At 49.6% G+C, this 20,946-nt stretch overlaps 3 protein-coding genes across 3 annotated transcripts; all 3 read left to right on the top strand.

Moving 5' to 3' along the window:
* The first annotated feature begins 814 nt into the window (after positions 1-814).
* LOC120670556 (protein MICROTUBULE BINDING PROTEIN 2C-like) lies at positions 815-4,098 on the top strand. The gene is made up of 5 exons (XM_039950692.1): positions 815-1,167; positions 1,282-1,350; positions 1,782-2,135; positions 3,127-3,345; positions 3,701-4,098. Exons 1-5 carry the CDS (start codon positions 1,021-1,023, stop codon positions 3,848-3,850), a joined length of 939 nt encoding a protein of 312 aa, XP_039806626.1. The 5' UTR covers positions 815-1,020; the 3' UTR covers positions 3,851-4,098.
* Positions 4,099-4,589: 491 nt separating this feature from the next.
* On the top strand, positions 4,590-5,003 carry LOC120669227 (classical arabinogalactan protein 6-like). Its single transcript, XM_039949011.1, has one exon. The coding sequence runs from the start codon at positions 4,590-4,592 to the stop codon at positions 5,001-5,003; it is 414 nt and encodes a 137-aa protein (XP_039804945.1).
* Positions 5,004-15,080: 10,077 nt separating this feature from the next.
* LOC120670913 (fasciclin-like arabinogalactan protein 2) lies at positions 15,081-16,581 on the top strand. Its single transcript, XM_039951104.1, has one exon. It carries the CDS (start codon positions 15,091-15,093, stop codon positions 16,444-16,446), a length of 1,356 nt encoding a protein of 451 aa, XP_039807038.1. The 5' UTR covers positions 15,081-15,090; the 3' UTR covers positions 16,447-16,581.
* Positions 16,582-20,946: the final 4,365 nt, after the last annotated feature.

Here is a 20,946-nt window from a genome sequence, read left to right as displayed (position 1 = left end):
CGAGATGGGTGTACGAATGGGAAGACCCCCATTTTTATACTATGTTAGTTCAGGAATGGCAGACAACATCGACGTGGACGGGTCAAACTTGGCAACACTACAAGGCTGAGCTGCTTAGAGTGCGAGGTATCGTTTTGATGTCCACCGCTGAATACCAAACCGCGTCCCAAATGAGGGTCTTCCCATTCCTACGTTGAACTTTCATTTCATGTGTATAGGTGTATGACTCCGTATTTGTATGCACGCTTATTATTATTGTATTTGTATGCATGATTATATATTATTGCTTTGGTAGGGTCATTTACATTAAAATGTGCATAGCTAATGCCAAAATTTTCTTTTATTTCACACCGGGGATCCATTTTTTAAGCGTCGAAAAACTACTCGAAACCACCGGTATACCGGCCAAACCGGCCGGTAAACCGGAATAACCGGCCGGTATGCCTCTAAGAACCGAACCGTCCAAGTCACCGGTATACCGGGCAAACCGGTCGGTAAACCGGTCTAACCGGCCGGTATACCGGTTAGAACTGCTTCAACGGGGAATTTTGAATTCAAATTTGCGTTTGACCAGTTCCGACCGGTAACCGGCTTAACCGGACCGGTTAACCGCTACCGGACCCGGCGGTTAGGCCAGACCGGTCGGAAAATGAAACAGATAGGGTATAAAGCCACTAAATTTAATATGCGTAACATCCAGACCCACTTCCATTACCCAGTTAACCCACTCATAATCGGTGGCCCAGCGCTGCTCTCTTTACCAAAAGCCACGGCATCTCCATTTGTTCTTCCCGCAAGCCTCCTCGTCAAGCGTCTTAGAAAAGCAAGCAACCGGCCGGCCCGGTCCTACCCGAGCCCAACGTCTCGGAAAGCCTTAAACCCACGACCCCGACTCCATTCCCATTCCTCCAGCCGTTTCCACCCCAATTCCATTCCATTCGGTTACATTTCCACCCCGCATTATTCGTTCGTTCTCCTCCCCCGATTCCGATTTCGGTTCGATTTCAAACGGGCCACGGAATGCACGACCGATCCCAGCCGGCGGAGGCCGGCAACGGCTGCGGGGGCGGGGGCGGGGCGGCCGGCGAGGGCGGCGGCGGCGGGAACGTGGATCGGGTGCTGTTCAAGAACCTCGTGGAGATGGTGCCGCTCGTCGAGTCGCTCATGGTGAGTGGGTGGCGTGCAGATCTCGCCGGGGTCCGGGGGCCTGTGGCGAGGTTCTTCTTCTTGGGCTCGTGCACCGTTTGACCGCTGCCCTGTGCTGGTTGCTCATGGCCGCAGGACCGGAGGGTAAACCCATCCTACTCGCGCCGCGCCTCGCTCGTCTACACGCCGGCGCCGGCCAAGAAGGTCCGTTCCTGGCTCTGGTGCCATCTTCTCCTCCTCAATTAATTCAGCCGTATGCTTCTTTCTTGGACACCGTGGATTGGTCAGTTCTGTTCCGGTCCCGGTTGCTTAAGTTTGAATCTAATACTTTTTTTCTACCTTAAATTGCGGATTTCCTTCGACTGCCCCACTCCGGTGTTTAGTTACGATTTGGATGAAATTAATGCGGCCAAAGGCTGATCCCCCCCATTCAGATTAGGCGGTCTCACAATGATAGTTTCGTAGATCTTGTAAAACTCGCAGCTTTCGTATGTTTTGTAGCCTAGCTAGGGATGGTTGATACAGCTGAACCTTCAATGCATGCGATTCTCCTGTAAAACTATCGTGATAATTGCTCTTTGGCTTTGGTAGAGATGTTCCCTTAGAACCTGAGGATGGATGGTTCATTCTTACAGGCGAGCGATTTGAAGAGCGTCAAGTCGCCACAGAGCGTGTCGGCGAAAAAGCGGAGAGACCCGGGTGATGCAGCCAAAAAGAGCACCCTGGATTCCAATGGCGAGAACGGTTCGGTCGCGCCATTGTCTCTGTCTGGGGCTGAAAATAAACCCAAGGATGAGGTTGCTGTGCTGCGTGAGCAGATCGATGACCTGCAAAAGAAACTGCTCGAGAAGGAGGAGGCGCTAAGGTGTGCTCAGAGCTCGGTGAATGAGATGAATGCAGCATATGCGACTATTGATGAGCTGAGGCGCCAGGTGGCTGAGAAAGAAGCTTTGATCAGATCTACCAATTCTCAGTTGCATGATGCAAAGGTAAACTGCTGTCAATTGCTCATAGATAGTGGTTTACTAGTACCCTGAAAGTCTGAATCAATGAGGATGGTAATACCTATAAACCTGTAGAAATTCGATATTTTCCTTATAACTATGACATAAAGGAGTGAGATACCACCATCAAAGTTGGCACTATGTCATTTCCCTCAGAATGAGAAACCCATGTTCTGAATAGCAGTGCACAAGTAATGAATGGTTACCTACCTTACAACCTTTATGTATATGTGTTCATGTACCTGATTTTACAAACAATTTAGATAGATGTATAAACAGTGTACTATACATATTTCCTGAACATAAAAAGGACTTCCTAGCAATTATGCACGGCAGCAGTTTTTGGCTAAAGATTTGACAAATTTCTTGCTGTTACCGAGTCCCAGAAAATGGCCCAACTAAGCTAGTAAAATCGAGGGCAAACCATATAATCGACCTCTATGTAGTCTGACATAATGGATAAAGGCTATAACAGCTTCTATTTAGAACAGTGGTAAATTTTAAGAACACCGGTCACAATGACTCGTGCATAAATCCACCGCCACAAGTATTGTTTTGCATTGCATTCGGCCATGCACACTTCACACATACATAATTCCGGCGGTGCTTTACAATGGCAGTTCATGGTCGAAACCTGGGTATTGTTCAATGCTGTTAGTCAAAAGTTTCTTATCTTTTGTTTTGAGTAAACTGCAAATCAGCTACGCTGTTCTGCCCAGAATCACATCATACTTTGTACAATTCTAGCTGATTTGATTGAGACATTGGGTAAAGTGTAGTTGTTCTTTTGCACAAATAAATCATTTGGTGGGTTGTAAGTATACCCCTTTCAGATGACTTATATATAGTGATTTTCTACTCACACATGCTATCCAAAACATTAAATATTTTTTTTGTTTAAGATGCTAAAATAAAATGTTTGTTAATTTTAGTGATGCTAAAAGCCTTTATTTTCATCTTTTCTGTCTTTCCACAGATTATGCTTGCGGACAAACAAGCTTCTTTAGAGAAATTGGAATGGGAGGTACAGATGTCGAATAAAAAAGTAGAAGATCTTCAAGGAGATATGTTCAATATGGAATTTGAGATAAGCTCATTGATGGCATTATTTGAGAAAATTTCAGAGAATGTTTCAGGTGACTGTTATGATGGCAGTATGCCATCATCATATGAATTAGAGGCACTTCAAACAACGGTAACCACGCATCCTTGAAGCATCATTGACCTACTTGAACCATTAAAATTAGTAATAGAATGTTAGATGGTGTTATGAGTTTTATAGTTACTCATTGCTTGTTGCTGACAATCTAATTGCATTTTCTGAAATGTGCCCTGCCTTTAGAAACACTGGCATTTACCACTGATACTTTTTTACTCTCAATCAATGTGAGGGATTCTTCGGCTGGAAATTTGTATAATGGAATAACATTTTTTATCTTGCAATATTTTTGTTGATGCTGAATATGGGAATATTAGCACAAAGAAAACTGAGTAGATGCTTTCCCCAAGCATTGACTATATCAAGCTAACAATTATTAATTTCTTCTCAGACTGAAATTGACAAGATTGAGGTTGACAAGATAGAGCAGGAAAGAATAACATATGCTGAAGCTCTCGCGGCTGCGAGAGAGAACCCTAACGAGGAGCGCTTGAATTTAGCTGCGGAGGCACGGTCAAGGCTGCAGGTCCTTGTACTATAATGCCCCCTTCTGATTGCAAGTGTATGTATGATAATGCTGAAGTGCTGATGTAATTGTAAGTTCTGGCTTGAGTTGAGTTGAGTTGAGGTGCTTGTGGAATTGCTCTAGTGGTGATGGATTAAGCGCTGTAAACTTGCTTTTGTTTCATTTTGTAATCATATTTATTCAGTCCTGAGCACTGCATTGTGTATCGGGAAATTTCAGCTATACTTCAGATATACCTGTGATAGAATTCGAAGATGTATGCCAATAGCTGATGCTGCTTATGCAGATTGTTCCTCAGCTTAAGAGAACTTGAGAAGTGACTACCCCCGTGATATAGCTCGTGTTTACTAGCAGAGCACGATATTGTCCCAAACTGCACGTATCAAAGATAAAGCTAACTGCACGGTAGCCACTGCAAAAGTGTGAGTTGTGAACAGTACAGCCTTGGTACCCTCGGCTTGCAGGCCCACAAATAACTAGGCCGAATATAGGCCCATCTGACACACCAACCATAATAACGGGACAGGCCCCACAAGCCAGTGGATCACTAATCGTTTGAAACAACAATGGCGCGCAACACCCGGGCAGCCTTCATCCCCACCTCAGATGTCCCCGTGAGTTCCTCCCATCCTCTCAACCTTACCAGCATGACCCACCTATAACAATTCGTCCTCATCTTCCTTTGCAACTCACCCCACAAAGCTAGAAACAAATTTTGCAACCTTTCTTCCTTCACCACATCCAGCCAATAAAAATGTCGCGCATCACCGTAGCGATCCTCTTCTACATCCTCGCCATTGCTGCCCTCAGCGCGGCGGAGGCCCCAGCGGAGTCACCGAAGGCATCAAAGGCTCCTACTCCTGCCAAGGCACCTGAGGCTGCCAAGAAAGCTACGCCTACGAAGGCTCCCGAAGCTGCCCCCACCCCGTCATCGTCCAGGAAGTCTGGTCCAGCTGCTGCGACGCCAACCACCACCTCTTCACCATCTTCTTCCACAGACGAGGAGGCATCAAGCCCTCCCCCACCATCCACCTCGGCGGCAACCCCTGCCGCTGAGGGACCTGCCGAGGGACCGGCTGATGCTGATCACTCCAGCACTGCTACCCTCAAATGTGGGGCTGCCATGGTCAGCATTGCGGCTATGGTTGCTACCATGATCTTCTACTAACTTCACTGGGGGACATGTGATGGTGAGCCATTAGGGTGGTCTTGTAGGGGATGGAAAGATTGGCTGTGCTGTAATTTCTCGTTTGATCGGGAGGGACCAAGTGTTTCTTTGCTTTGCACACATCGTTTGTGCTTGTGCAACATTATTATGGGGTCAACATTATATATAAAACACATTATTATGGGGTCGATCGTATATATGACTGAATGGAAATAATTAATTTGTGAAAGCTTGTGTCTGTCATGAATTATGATGGCTTGTTCTATTTCTGGTTTTATATTAGTCATTAACAAGGATGTCTACCCTCTTGTTGATGTTACAAAGCTATTGATCTTGGCTCATGATGATCTTATAATAATGATGGGACCCATATACTACTCCTAGCTATTGATGACCAATGAAATTTAATCAGCTGAAAGATCAACACATATCAGATGACAAATGGGTCAAGAAGAAACCACAAAACAACACAGCAGCTTTTCCAAACAAGTTCTTATGCTTCCGATCAAAACCATGTGGTGGGGTGGAAAACTTCCAACGGGCTTGGTAAATGAGGATTAAATCACCGGGAGGCAAATTCCATCAAAGTTGCCAATAAAACGCCAACATCACTCATGTGAATTCTTGCAGTATGGGTCCTCAATACACTATACCAGAATTATATTCCACAAACCAACCTTTTCCAGTAGCGTATCCTCTACGGATGAATTTTGTCCATCTGTTTAGCGCGCTTGTACATCTGTGTCACAGCGTCTTAAAGGCAACCATCTTTGGCATAAGTGCCAACTCACATGTATCTGACGCATTGGTTGTGATACAAACAGAGCTAGCTACATGCGTCTCACATTTTTCACTCCCCCTAGCGCCAACATTTCCTCACCATGCATTTCCAGTTTTCTCCACTGTCATCCTATTCCTGCCAAGATGTGAAGATAAAAAGGGGAACTGTACACTAGCTAAACATCAAGGTGTAGCACAAATAGCATCACTTCTGTATATATAGTTTAGGTCGAGGAAGAGAAATTTGTGATTTCTCCAGTGGTGAAGAGATTTATTTCTAGTTAAGGAATTCAATTGGGAGGTATGGACCTCGTGAATTTGGTAGCATTTGAACTTTATGGGGACATTATTCTTATCGTGTCATCCTGCGGCAAGCAGTATTGCGGTGGTTAATTGGTACACCTTTAGTAGTCTTTAAGGATCCTGATTACATGCAAAGGTATTATTACTGGCTTTATAAATCGCAATACAACTTAAGTGTTTAAAAAAGATATATCATATATTTGGATAAAACTCTTTGCGAAATAAGGCAAGTGACCGCGACTCTTATGTGTAAATATGTAGCCCGTGAAAATGTGCGAAATATTATTTTCATGAAAAAATGTGCTAAATGCTGCAAACCGATAGATGCTAATGGGGAAAACCCATCAATGGGTTTAGTTATGATGGAAGTCAGCATTAATGTCTCACCTTATTTTGCATTTTCAGTTGTTTTCTCCGCAAGGTGGCAAAAAAAAACTTGGTGACCGCATAAACACCAGGTAGCACAAATATCATATCTTGAACGCAATATGACACTTCATTGTGTACATTTATGACATGATATTTATCTGCCAACATGGTCCAACTACTGTATATATACTACCATGGAGTGAGCTTGGGTCGTTGGATCTTTCGGTGTGGGCAGATGATTGTGAAGACAAATTCTATTTCAAATTATCCGGCGAGTTGTGAGATCACACCGTTTTCTTTTTCTCTTGATCCTTGATATCAATTTCAGAGGCGTGGATCTAATCATCATTTTTGGATGCTACTTCAATGTTTTGATAGTTTATTCTTATCGATCATGTGGCACTTGGTCATTGATTGATACACTTCTCTGTCATGGATCCAAATAGCTTGTCCGATTACAATGGCTACTACAAACGCTAAAGCAAGTGAAATGACTTATCAAAAAGGTATATAGTTCAAAACTTGAACAACCTATGCAAGACGAGGCACTACGCTAAATGTTACAAAAGTACAAAATTGCACAAATATTTTTAATGTATAATTTGGGGTTGCCCTAGGAACTTTTGAAGACAATCCTTTGGATTTAAGTTATATCCAAATACCTAACTGATGGGCTATGGTAAGCATGATGAATGGGCAGAGACAGACTTAACAAAGCCCCTCGATGCACTCCGTCGTTCGCCCCCATGCCGCCTGACCCCCACCCTCCGCCCCCGCCCCCGCCCCCGTTCCGTCGCCGCCCCTCGCCGGCGGCGGCCGGAAACGCTGCGCCCAGGCTCCTGCGCCGCCAGCCACCTCCCACAACCCCAGCACCCCAGACCCATAAACCCGCTTCCGCTACACCGCAAAGCTCCTGGGAACTTTTCTTCAGTGAGTCCCTGCCGCCGCCACGCCATGGCCAGCCGCTATCCGACGAGGTAGATTGGGTTCCACCCACACCAGATCCAAGCTCCGCTTCGGCAGATCCGGTCCCGGCCACCTCCCCGCCGCACTTCTCCTACGCGGACGCCGTCCGTTTCCGTTTGGGCAAGTCAACGACCCGCCAGCGGCCGGACATCCCTGCTTTTACTGCGCCGCGTCGCCAAGATCATCACTTCGCCGGATCTACACGCCAGCGGCCTGTGCCGGTCAGTAGCGCGCGTCGGCCCCCGGCATCGGCCTTTACTCCGCCACTTCGCCCCCTAGGGAGGAGGCACATTCAAAGCGATGTGGAGGATCTGGCTTGCCGCTGGCGCTCAAGATCTGGTGTACCCAATGAGCGGGAGCAAGGCTGGACTAAGGTAACGGGCCGCGGGAGACGCTCTCTGCGCCGTGCGCCGCCCAGGACTCTGCGACGAGACGGCCGACATGACCCGCCTTCAAGGCCATCTTCAAGGCAACCACCAACCCCAGCGCTCCAAGCTTTCATCCGCGCCACTGCTGGCCGCTGCTTCAACTGCCTCGCCCGAGACCATCGCGCGGCTGCCTGCAGGGATCCAGTCAGGTGCCTTTGCTGCCGCCATTCGGGGCACCGGGAGCGAGCCTGTCCTTCCAACTGGTCTCGCCGTAAACAGCCTCCAAAGCACCCCCAACAGCAGCCCAGGCCGGAAGGCGCCCGGTCGCGGGAGAAGACACCGCCACCGCCACCGCCGCCTCCACCTCCGCCGCCGCTGCCGCCGCCGCCGCCTCCACCTCCGCCTCCACCTCCACCGACGCCGCCGTCACTGGAGGTGGTGCCGATGGCCCTGGGTGACCCCAACACGCGCCCAGAGGAGGAGACGGTTTTTGTCCCCAACTCCTTCGACCTGGAACGCGACAGCCGCGATTGCGAGAACTGCACCTTGGTTTCCTGGGTGCTGCACCTCCCACGAGGCGCGGGCGCCGAGGACATCGAGCACCTCCTCATCGACGAGCTGCACCTACGCCGTGGGGAGGTCACGGTCTACGTCAACCAGCCAGAGCCCTTCCTCATCTGGTTCGAGAACGCCTCGCACTGCGATGAGGCACGACGTCGCGGGCGCTTCATGGGCAACGGCATCGACATCTGTGTGCGGCGCTGGTGTAGCCTCACGCACGCGTTGGGGATGCGCATCTTCTTCAGGGTCCGCCTCTACCTCGACGGCATCCCCGATCACGCCTGGACGCCGGACATCGTTGAGCGCGTCATCGGTAGCAGGTGTGCCCTCCAGTGCATCAATACTGACCTTGTGCAGGGCACTGATATGCGACACATCGACCTCTGGGCGTGGACCGCCAACCCGAGCGACATCCCCAAGCGGGTGTGGCTGGTGTTCACGCACAGGCCATCTGACATGTCCTCGGCCCCACCGTCGGTGTTCGTCGTCACGCGGGAACGCGAGCTGCAGGAACGGTGGCAGCAAGGCATCCGCTACGAGGTGTTCCTCCACATTGGCCTCGTGGAAGACTACTCTGCGGCTGCCACGGATCTTCACGGTGCCGTGGCCAACCCGGCGGCCTTCACCCCGATCCGGCGACCGTATGTGTGGCGCTACGGCCTCGTCGACGGGGCGCCGGCGGAGGCAAGGTCCCGCTTCCCGGCGCGTCTACCTCTGCCTCCTCGCGAACGCGAACGAGACGTCCATCCGGGGGAGAAGAGCGGCAAGGGACAAGGAGGAGACAGCAAGAGCGTGAATCCTAGGCGCCATGCGGCCAACTGGGGCTGCAAGGATGGCAGCTTCACCTGGCCCAGACGCGGCAACGACGATGACGACGGCAGCAGCGGCGACGACTATGCCCACCCCGGCCGCGGCGGCCGCGGCCGTGCGTGCCGGGATGGCGAGGCGGTGCGGCGCGAACGGACGCGCTCGCCGCGGCGCCGCAACGTTGACTTCAGTGGAGGCGCCACGACATTGACTTCAGTGTAGCCGCCACTGCGCACGCCCACCCGTGCAAACTTGGGCGGCTTCTCCCCCGCCCTGCCTGACATGGAAGAGCTGAGAACCAGGTCGCAAGCTGAGGTCCAGGCGCTTTTCAAAGCGACTGCCGACGGCCTGAAGCACGGCATGACGGCGCTCCTCGGCGACAAGCACGCCGCCTTGGTACACGGGGCCGTGGACTACATCAACAAGGCGAGCCTCCTGGCGGAACGCCTAGGAATCGAAGCCTCCACTTCCCCTGTACCCCTGCAAGTCGTGGCTGGGAATGCAGCCTGGTCCGTGGCAAGTGAGACACTAATCCCAGCTCAACAAGTGTTTGACAGGATCAAAGCTGCCACCGCGCCCACGATAACCGAAGTCGAGCAAGCACTACGCCGCATGGAGATTCAGATTGCCACTACTGCAGCCGCTGCGCCGGCGCCGGCGCTCCAGGTGCCGCCGGCGGAGGAAGGCTCTGCGGCCGGCCTCTCTCCTTCGGATGCCTCCAGCCTCTCCATGCACGCTGCAACACCACTTCAGGCTGTTCCTGCGGCTCACGGGCTGCAGGCGACGCAGGCTGACGACGCCCATGACTTCCACGGCAACGACGGTGCTGATCCGCTCTTCTCCACCCCGGCACCGGCAGATGTGACGCAGGCTGACGACGTCCACGACAACGACGCTGTCGATTCACTCTTCTCCACCCCGGCGCTGGCGGTCCTGCGAGCGCTACCAGGGAAGCCAGCCAGGCAGCGCCGGACTTTCGACATGACGAAAGTGAGAAGAAGCGCCAGGCTCGCCAAAAAACCTGCTATGCCGGCGGTGGAGCGCGCCCAGAGGAACCTCTGGCGCAAGCTGGGAGTCTCTGATGATGAGTTCAGACCCATAGAGGAGATTCTGCAAGAGTTCATAGCAATGTTCTCAGGCCCTCTGCCCGGGAATATTGTGGACGCCATGACGGCCCTCTTCGGTCTCGACGACGACGACGACAACATCCTCAGTAACGCCCTCATCGAGCACGCGGGGGAGGCGGCAGACGACCTGCAGCAGGACAGCGGGCAGGCTTACACCTAACACGGCCATGGGGTCTGTGCTCAGCGAGAACTAGTTTCTCATGTATCAGCTACTGCGTTTCCTTCTGTCACTTATGAACCATCTGCCCTGCTGGCTGCGACCTTCGGGCAAAGACGCCGAGCGACCCTGCTGGCTGCGACCTTCGGGAGCTCAACTTAGGCGAGTACCTTATGCTGACTTTCTGCTGGCGTCTTCCTTAGAAAACAGTCAAAGAACGCAACGATGCGGCTGCCATACCACGGGTATCATCCGCCTACGCGCACGACCATTTTTACATGGCAGCAAATGACTTCGACACGCTGTGTTGGAACGTACGAGGGCTAAACTCAGCAAAGAGATGCTTGGCAGTCCACGAGATGATTGCATCCACCACCTGCCACATCGCTTGTCTCCAAGAAACAAAACTACAAAGCTTAGATAGTACTCTGGCGAGGTTCCTCGGAGCTTACAAGCTTAACCAGTTCACTTTTAAACCGGCGCAAGGCACAAAGGGTGGCATCCTCATTCTTTGGAATGACAGCATTCTTGACCTGCAAAACATCCAGATTCAGCGCTACTCCATCACGGCCACGGTCACGGTGCGCTACAACGCTGCCTCCTTCATGCTCATAACTATCTACGGTCCTTCGCGTCGGGCGGAAAAAGAAAACTTCTTGCAACATTTAAGGCAAATCAAACCTATGCCAGGCACCAAATGGGTAGTTATGGGAGATTTTAACATCATCTACAAAGCAAGAGATAAAAATAACAGAAAACTCAATTTGCGGCTAATGAGGCTTTTTCGTTCAGCACTTAAGTACTGCGAGCTTAATGAAATACACCTGCAAAATCGGAAATATACATGGAGTAACGAGCGCCGGCACCCAACCCTCGTTCGTCTCGACAGATTCTTCTGCAACGAAGAGTGGGATACAACCTTCGACGATCATGTACTCCATGCGCTTTCCTCGGGACACTCAGACCACTGCCCGCTACTCCTAGCCCATGCTACCGGACCGAGACGGCCATCGCCGTTTAAATTTGAAAATTTCTGGGTCAAACTGCCGAGGTTCCAAGAGGTGGTGCAGAAGGCTTGGTCGCAACAAACACCGCATACCGAGCCTTTCCACAGATTAGGCCACAAGCTTTTTACAACGGCAAGGGCCTTAAGGGATTGGAGTAGAAATCTAGTCTCAGATGCCAGGCTCAAGCTTCACATGGCCCAAGAAGTCATACTTAGATTCGACATCGCACAAGAGAGTAGGAGCCTTTCGGACGCTGAATATCATTTAAGGGCCAACCTCAAGAAACGAATCCTGGGCTGGGCAGCAATTGAAAAGGCAAGAAGAAGGCAGAGCTCAAGAGTAACATACCTTAGAGAGGGGGATGCAAACACAAAATTCTTTCACCTAAAGGCAAATGAGAGACGGCACAAAAACTTTATCCAGCGCCTCAAAAATGGACCAGGCTGGGCGGTCTCCCACCAAGACAAGCAAACGATCGTTGTCGATCATTTCTCAAATGCGATGGCGCGCCCGCACGAAAGAACTAGAGACTTCAATTGGGATGCGCTCCAGCTTCAAAACCCAGACCTTACATCTCTAGATGATCCTTTCTCTGAGCAAGAGATCCGGCACGCCATTAAGCAATTACCATCGGACAAGGCGCCGGGACCGGATGGTTTCACCGGGAACTTCTTCAAAAGCTATTGGCACATCATTAAGCAGGATGTGATCGCGGCAGTTAACTCATTCCATAGCCTGCGATGTGCCGACTTAAACCTACTGAACAAGGCCAACATCATACTGATTCCAAAAAAGGAGGGCGCAGAAAGTATACAGGACTTCCGGCCAATCAGCCTCATCCATGCCGTTGCAAAAATTATCAGCAAATTGCTTGCGCTTAGGCTGGCACCGTTTTTGAATGAGTTAGTTGCCCCCTGTCAAAGTGCTTTCATAAAAGGTCGTGCTATTCATGACAACTTCCTTTACGTGCGAAACATTGCGAGAAGATTTCACCGCCACAAAATACCTGCCCTACTCTTGAAGCTAGACGTGTCCAAAGCCTTCGACTCTGTTCGATGGGACTACATGTTGGATCTCCTTCAGAGGAGAGGTTTTCCTTCGCGCTGGAGGAATTGGATTGCAGCAACACTAACGTCTTCGACGTCCAAAATCCTGCTAAACGGGATACCCTCCGAGGCCATTCAGCACGGTCGCGGACTGCGCCAAGGGGACCCGCTATCACCCTTACTGTTCATCCTGGCAATCGACCCGCTGCAACGCCTACTCTCTGTGGCAACTGATCGAGGTCTGCTTAGCAAATTGGGTGGACGCAGGATGCGGTTCAGAGTTTCCATGTATGCGGACGATGCGGTGATTTTTATCAGACCCAACAGGAATGATGTTCAGAACCTCAGGAAAATTTTGCATTTGTTCGGAGAAACAACAGGGTTGACAACAAACTTCCAGAAAACAAGTGTCACCCCAATTAGCTGCAACAATATCAACCTTGATGCTGTGCTGGCGGACCTGCCTATGGCAAGAGCAACATTCCCATTAAAATATCTTGTCTACCACTATCAATCAGACGGCTAAAGAAAACCGACTTCCTCCCACTACTTGAGAAGTCATTGGGTAGGATTTCGGGCTGGCACGGCAGACATCTTACCCAGGCGGGTCGCATATGTCTCACCAAGTCAGTCCTCTCTTCGCAGCCAGTGTACCTACTAACAGCCATCAGAACAACTAAGAAAACTCTGGAAGATCTTGACAGAGTCAGGAAGCGCTTCTTGTGGGCAGGGGATGCGGCCCTGACGGGAGGCAAATGAAAGGTCAACTGGATCCGTACTTGCCTGCCAAAAGAGAATGGTGGCCTCGGCATTCTTAATCTGGAATGCTTCGCAAGGGCACTACGGCTTCGATGGCTTTGGCATGAATGGGTATCGCCACAAAAAACTTGGGTTGGGACAGAAACTCCATGCGACACTACGGACAGACTACTTTTTGCCGCCTGCACACAAATCACAATTGGCAATGGAAGGAGGACAAGCTTCTGGAGCTCTGGATGGTTAGGTGGATGCAGACCAAGAGATGTAGCGCCAAACCTCTTCAGTATATCAAATTGTAAACGGAAAACAGTAGCGGAGGCACTAGCAGGAAACGCGTGGATCAGGGACATACATCGTAATAGTCACCTAACCACTACTCACCTCTTAGAGTTTTGTAAGCTCTGGGAGCAAGTGCGGAATGTACGACTATTGCCTGATCTTGAAGACCAAATCCGCTGGAAATTCACGCCCTCAAGAACATACACAACTGCGTCAGCCTACAAAGCGCAGTTCATTGGTTGCACCAAGGCAGCGATGCCAAACACAATCTGGAGGACTTGGGCACCGCCAAAATGCAAATCTTTCACCTGGCTCATCACTCAAAACCGTGTGTGGACTTCCGATAGGCTGGCAAGGAGGGGATGGCCACACTCGCCTTCATGCCCCCTCTGCAGGAGAGTCATAGAATCGGCACACCATTTGCTCTCTGAATGCAGATATACCAAAAAGATCTGGCAGCTCGCTGCGGAATGGATCGGCTATCCACAGCTCAAGCCAAACAGGTGGAGACCGAGTGACAGTGCGCTCTCTTGGTGGCTAAACATCAGCACCACGGCGGCTGTGCCAAAGAAGGCCGTACGGAGCCTAACCATGCTAATCAGTTGGGAGGTCTGGAAGGAGAGAAACAATAGAGTCTTTAATCAAAAGGAAACACCACCAAATAGGTTATTGGAGAAAGTTAAGGCGGAAGCAGCGTTTTGGGCAGCAGCAGGAGCAAAGAACTTAGCTTCTATAATACCGCAAGTGTAATTTTTGTTACCGGTCCTCCGGTTTGTACTCTTCTTCTCTATCAATGAAATAGGCACAATCTCGTGCCCGTTCGTTCAAAAAAAAAAGCCCCTCGATGCCCATGAAGCACCAGCCATGTGAAAACTACTATAGACGGACTAGTGGAAACTGCACCGTCCAACCTTTGCAGCATTGCATTCTTCAGCAAATTTGTCCATCTCAACAAACGTCCTACACAGCCAACCATTTTTGTCATTCATACTAGTAAAGATAAAGATGGGTCACATGCCAGCAGAACACAGAATTGCAATACAAACAACGGCACATCTCACATTTATCACTATGGCTTGCACCACCATCCCCCCTCAACGCCTCAACCTACTAGCATTTCCAGTTGTTTCCTCCACTGGCAGCCTTCCAAGATGGTGAGAAAGAGGAATAAGTACAAGACGCCAGCTAAACATTAGGACAAGCACAAATGGCATCCACTCATCCTACACGCAAAACATATATAGAACTCATTGACGCGCATTCGATGTGCGAGGTTTGTGCATCTATATGCGAAACTATTGTAGATGTGATGCGGTGATCTTGGACCCTTGGATCATGTCGGATGGTCTAGATCTAGCTAGGTGAAAGGAAAATGCTCATTTTCTCCCCCTTTATTTGCAACAAAATGACTGTTGGGTGAGTAGTGATGAGATCACATCTTGATTTTTTCCCCATCTGCATCACTGGATCTCGATTCTGTGGGTTTACATATACGGGGGCTAAACCCTTCCCTTTCCTCAGCCAAACCAAATATACACCTTCCTTTTCCCCAAGCACAATGCGTCTCGCCGGAGTTGTCGCCGCCTCCGCCGTCCTCCTCCTCGTCCTCGCCGCGTCTCCGTCGTGCCACGGCGCCTCAAGCCACAATATCACGGACATCCTCGCGGCCCACCCGAACCTCACCGAGTTCAACGCCGCGCTGACAAGCACCGGCGCCGCGGCGGAGATCGACCGCCGCCGCCTCACCAGCATCACCGTCCTCGCCGTCGACAACGCAGTGATGGCGCAGCTCAAGGCGCAGCAACTCCAGCCGAAGGACCTCGAGCACGTGATCTACCTCCACGTCCTCTTGGACTACTTCGATGCCGCCAAGCTCGCTAGCATCCAAGGCGGTTCCGCGGAGGAAACTAGCCTCTACCAGGCCACCGGCAAGGCGCAGGCAAGCGAAGGAATGGTGAGCGTCACCGTGTCCCGCGGCGGGCACGCGGCGTTCGCACTGTCCGGTCCCTCGAAAGCGCTGGCACCCGCGATCTACCTGAAATCTATCCAGGAGGCGCCCTACGACATCGCCGTCCTGCAGGTGAGCGCCCCGATCTGGTCTCCGGCGCCGGTGGCCGGGGCGGCGGCGGCGCCGAGGTTGGCGGATCTCCTGTCCAAGAACGGGTGCGGGGGCTTCGCCAGCCTCCTTGCCGCGTCTGATGTTGCGGCCGCGACGTTCGAGCGCAGCGCCGGCGGGCTTACCATCTTCTGCCCGGCCGACAAGGCGGTGTCGGCCTTCCTCCCCAGGTTCAAGAACCTCAGCACCGAGGACCAGATCGTGCTCCTGCTGTACCACGGCGTGGCGGCGCACTACTCTGCGCAGTCTCTCAAAGAGATCAATGGCGACGTGAACACACTTGCCACTGACGGATCCAAGGGCTACAAGTTCAACCTCACTGTCCATGCCGACGGGGACACGGTGAAACTGTCGTCGTCGTCCCCGAGCGCGGCCAAGGTGACCAAGACTCTGGTCGACAAGGCGCCCCTCGCCGTCTACCTCATCGACGCCGTGTTGCTGCCAAGGGAGCTGCTCAACAACGGCCAGGGACGCACCGCGCCCGCTCCTGCGCCGGCCTCGTCGCTTGCACATCCACCTCCACCTCCACCTGCCATTGCTCCGGCGTCGCCGCCTGCACATGCACATACTACACCGCCAGACCTTGCGCCGGTCGTGGCGCCGGCGATTCCACCTACGCCCAGGCGTCGCCCGGCGCCGTCACCAGAGGACGACACCCCTGCGGCTTCGCCTAACGCCGACGACAACAAGCCGCCTGCAGATCAGAAGAACAACGGAGCGAGGGACACGGCGTCTTGGAGTCTTGGCACGGCAGTGGCCGCCGTGGTGCCGGTGATCGTGCTGCTGCTGCTATGGTGAAGGGTTTATGCAGATTAGATTATATCAGATCAATTTGGGGTTCCCGTGACTAATCATCTCGCTTACCACTTACCAGTGGAAACGATATTTATGGGCATGTATTGGCCAGAATAATATGAACCTGATTATTGTGCCTGGTTAACAGCGTTTTCTTTTTAGTTGGATTGGCATTTGTCTTTTGAATTTTCATCTAATTCTCTCTTTGTTTGCCCTGCCATTGCTAACTGAGCTCTCTGAACATCAAGCCCAATAATGCTCAGTTTTTATAAAAGCATAAATAAATCAAATAAAACAAAAAACAGACCAAAACTCCACCGATCTCAAACGGGAGCACTAAATGCAGGACCAAAAACATTTTCAGGACTTGACTGGCGACCTACCAAAACCAGTTTGTGCACTATTAGTGGCAACAGTTGACCGGGTCAACCCTGACCAATGACTGGTCAATGATCAACGTTGACCGGGTCAACCCTGACGTCAGCAGAGCCCACTGCTGAGATCAGCACAAGGGACTCACTGGTGACATCATGCTAATGTCATCATGACACATGGCACGCCCAAAGGCTGCCACATGTCACTGCCTTGTGATTTTCTTTTCCGTAACTATTTATTAATTTTAGAAAATAATTTAACCTTAGACAATTCATAATAAATTAATCGGACCTCCAAAAATTATGAAAACAATTTCATTATTCTTCTAAAATCATGATCTACCTGTTAGAGTAGGCATTGTTGTGAGTTGGATCTTATTTGAGTAGTTTTGTGCACTTTTGCACTTTGGCCCTATCTTTATACGTATTTACGACTAGGTCCCCACTGGGAGGCGCCGATCGATGTTCCGGATGACCAAAAGATCTCGGAAGATGCCCCAGACAGCCAGAAGATCCCGGAGGACGTACCGGACGACCAGAAGACCCCGAAGACCTAGGAAGACTACGAAGAAACGCCAGGTTCAGGCCCATTTATATTTTTGAATATCTATTAGGCATTGTTTGCTAGAACTGCTATCACGTTACTTTACGGTTATGATGAGATGAGCCTTCATAGCCTGTTTGTTTGCCTATATTCCTTGAACTCCTACCCCACTCACTGAATACTTGAGATGCCTTTGCTACTACTTTGTATGTGTATGTGTATTTGCGAGGTATTGTGATGATAGTCTTGGCGTGAGTGGAGATCCACATATGAGAAGTTGGTGACTAGGGATTTTAGCGGGGCGAGCGACTAGCCTAATCCTTGGATCAGGGAGCTGGGGTGTGTGTGTTACTGTTGACGATTGCTGGAGATCATTTTCAGATGTTAATTTGATCAGAAAATCTTGAGAGTTTGCATTTATTACATGCATATTATTTAAAATAATGCCAAAACCCACTATGCCCTTAGGAAATATGCAATATTGGAATATGAGCTAAAATACAGGTAGCAAGCACCCTATGATCCAAAAGGAAATTATTTGATCAATAAGAACAGAGCCCACATGCAGCAGAAAACGACAAAGACAGAAGGCCACTCACCTAGATCGGGCCTTGGGGCCCGCCGGGCAGCCTCCCAGCCAAAGTTGGGGTGGGTTGGTGCCCACAGGGGGTCGGCCGACCAACACAGGTAGCCACCGACCTTCTTCCTTAGTGTGAAGCTTCCTGGTGACTTTCTTAAGTCGGTTTCAAGTGCCTCCCCTACTGCAATTCGGCCGAGAACCCCCCATTTGCACCCTTTATAAATATGAGAGGGGGGGGGGGGGGGGTGTATGTATAAGGACACACCTCAAGTTGCAAGCTCAAGCTCCTTCTCTTGTTTAGTTCTTAGGCTAGTGGAGTTTAGGCTGAAAGTAGTAGTCTTCGGGTCCCCAAGGTTGCTCCGGAGTATAGATATGGGTTCGTCTCTAGTTCTCCTTTGTAACACTCGGTCGTTTGTAATAGACTTAATTTATAGTTATTTATATTTGCATGATCTATCTCCTGCGGTGTCACACATATATTTCATGATTAGTTTGCTTTGTTACTATATGCTTTGCATGATTAGACAATTAGCTTTAGTACACTGGTATCTGTTCCAGTATTCGAAAGTTTTGCTCTAGTATGATGTCTGTCCATCCGAAGGGTGAGGGCTCTATACGGGATACTAGAGTATCGCTTATTAATGTAGACATGGTGTTTGGGTTAATCAAGTGTTATTGGATGTCACCCATTACCACGGTTTGTAGAGGTAGCCAGCAGGTGGTGATAACGCTGTTTTGTGCCATCGTCATCCTCCACATTCAGTTAGGGAGGTAGGAGGTCCATAAAGTACTGTGATGGCTCGATCAGATTTATCTTCCAGTCATGAGCGGTCTCCTAGTAGTACTAGATTGACTAAAGTTAGAATAATCGTAAGTAAAATGTAAAGTACTCAGTAATCTGTATAATTAACTTAAGTACATTAGAACTCGAGCTACTAACTTCTTCCTGTCTCCCTGCCTTTATCTTTTGTTGAGCTGATTATGAACTTGTGTGTCACACTACCTCTATCCAGTATTTATCTTACACTTATTTATGCAATTGAATATTCCATTGAAATTAGTTCATTAACCTGCCTACACAACTTAGCCGCCACCTTCCCTGCGGAAATATAAATGATACCCCTGAATACTCCCAGGTAAAATGCTGCTACGGTATTCCGGGCATTTGCGGAATGATCCATGGTTTATGAATAACCTTGTATCTATAGATGACGTTACGAAATACCAACAAAGATTTTTGGCGCCGTTGCCGGGGAAGGCATAGGTTAAATAAGTTGGCAAGGTTATGAACAAAATAAAAATGGATATTCATTTGCTAAACAGGCTAATTTGGCTTGTTTTCTCCCTTTGTGCTGAAGACAAGGTAGTGTATGCCCGGTTTTGATTTCCCGCAAAATTTCACTCAAAATCTAGAGTCATTTCTGAGAAGAGTTCGACCTCATGTCGTACCTCCTCAGTGTACACTCTCGGCAACTGAACCAGTCATTATTACGCCATCCACTTCCAACTCCATGACCTAGAAGACACTCTGTGATTATTCTGCTCCTTCTGCTATCAATGTCCCAGCTGAGCTAGAAGTCAGCACAGAAGGGGAGAATTTCGAGATAAAAGACGGGTCTAATTATGATGGTGCAAGCCAGCCCTTTCTGTGGCAAGGCCAATGAGGATGCCAACACTCACCGCCAGCAATTCCTGGAGCTTTGCAGTACTTTTGTGATCAAGGGAGTATCGAAAGATGTGATCTGTCTCCGTCTGTTTTTGTTTTCTCTTCTGGGGAGAGCGAAACAGTGGTTCTATGCTAACAAGAGTGCAGTAAACACTTGGGATAATTGCATCAAAGCATTCCTCGCAAAGTTCTTCCTGATAGGCAAAATAAATGCCCTTTGTGAGGATTTTGAGCTTTAAGAGGGCGTCCAATGAGACCATTCCTGAAGCTTGGGAGCGACTTCAGGAGTACATCCTAGCATGTCCGTACCATGGGATGGACGATTGGCTCATACTTCAAAGTTTCTACAACGGGCTGACCCAAATAGCCCGTGATCATATAGACGCTACTGCTGGTGGAGCTTTCTTCTCACTGACCACTAAAAGAGCAATATCTTTAATTGAGAAGATGGTGTTCGACCAAGGTTGGAGCAATGACCGACACCAATCACATCAGTGGGGCATGCACACCGTCAAGGAAACGGATATGCTCACTGCAAAGATTGATCTCCTCCTTAAGAAATTTGAGGGCTATTCCTAAGACAAGGCTCAAACACAGACACTTCAAGCCTTGGATGCAATTGTTATCTAAATATTTAGTATTTCCACAGACCTCGCATGACATGCGAGGTCTGTGGAAATACTGAATATTTAGATAACAATTGCCTGGAAACTCAAGAGGAAGCAATGTATCTGAACAACAATAATGGGTTTCATCCACAAGGAGGTTAGGGGTGGAATCAATCACGCCCATTCTACCAAGGAGGTAATGGTAATTCAAATTCATTTAATCCTAACCAACCTACCTTGAGGGACCTGGTCTACGGCTAACCAAAGGATAATGAAACAATTCAGAAGAAGCTGGCCACTAACGACAAGTCCCTGGAGACCACTCGTGCTAAGCTGGATGAATTCTCCACCGCTATCAAGAATCAGTTGAGCTTCAACAAAATGTTTGAAACTCAATTAGCTCAGCTAGTTGCTGCTATTCCCGCTGTTGTGTTGACACCATTTTTTGGTATGTGTCAATCTCTTGGAGCAGGTAGCTGATTAGAATGGATCGATGCTGGACAAAAGGAAGAAGATGAAGTAGAATGGGCCTCTAGGCCAGGAAGAAGCGTCGCAGCCGATGGGGCTAAGGAAGGAGCCAACGTGATCATGTTGGCAAGTTATCTTTTAGATTTTTCTATTATTTAGTTAAGCAAGTTTGTGTCATGCTTATCATGTTGTAATCTCGCCGTATCGCAAGGGAGGTTAGGGTTAGGCTATAAATAGCAGACCTCTGCCATTTGTAAATTTTG

The sequence above is a fragment of the Panicum virgatum genome, chromosome 4N (assembly GCF_016808335.1).
Source record: "Panicum virgatum strain AP13 chromosome 4N, P.virgatum_v5, whole genome shotgun sequence".
In the NCBI taxonomy this organism is placed as follows: Eukaryota; Viridiplantae; Streptophyta; class Magnoliopsida; order Poales; family Poaceae; genus Panicum; species Panicum virgatum.
Note: the sequence above shows the minus strand (reverse complement) of the source record. Positions and strands in the feature narration are given on the sequence as shown.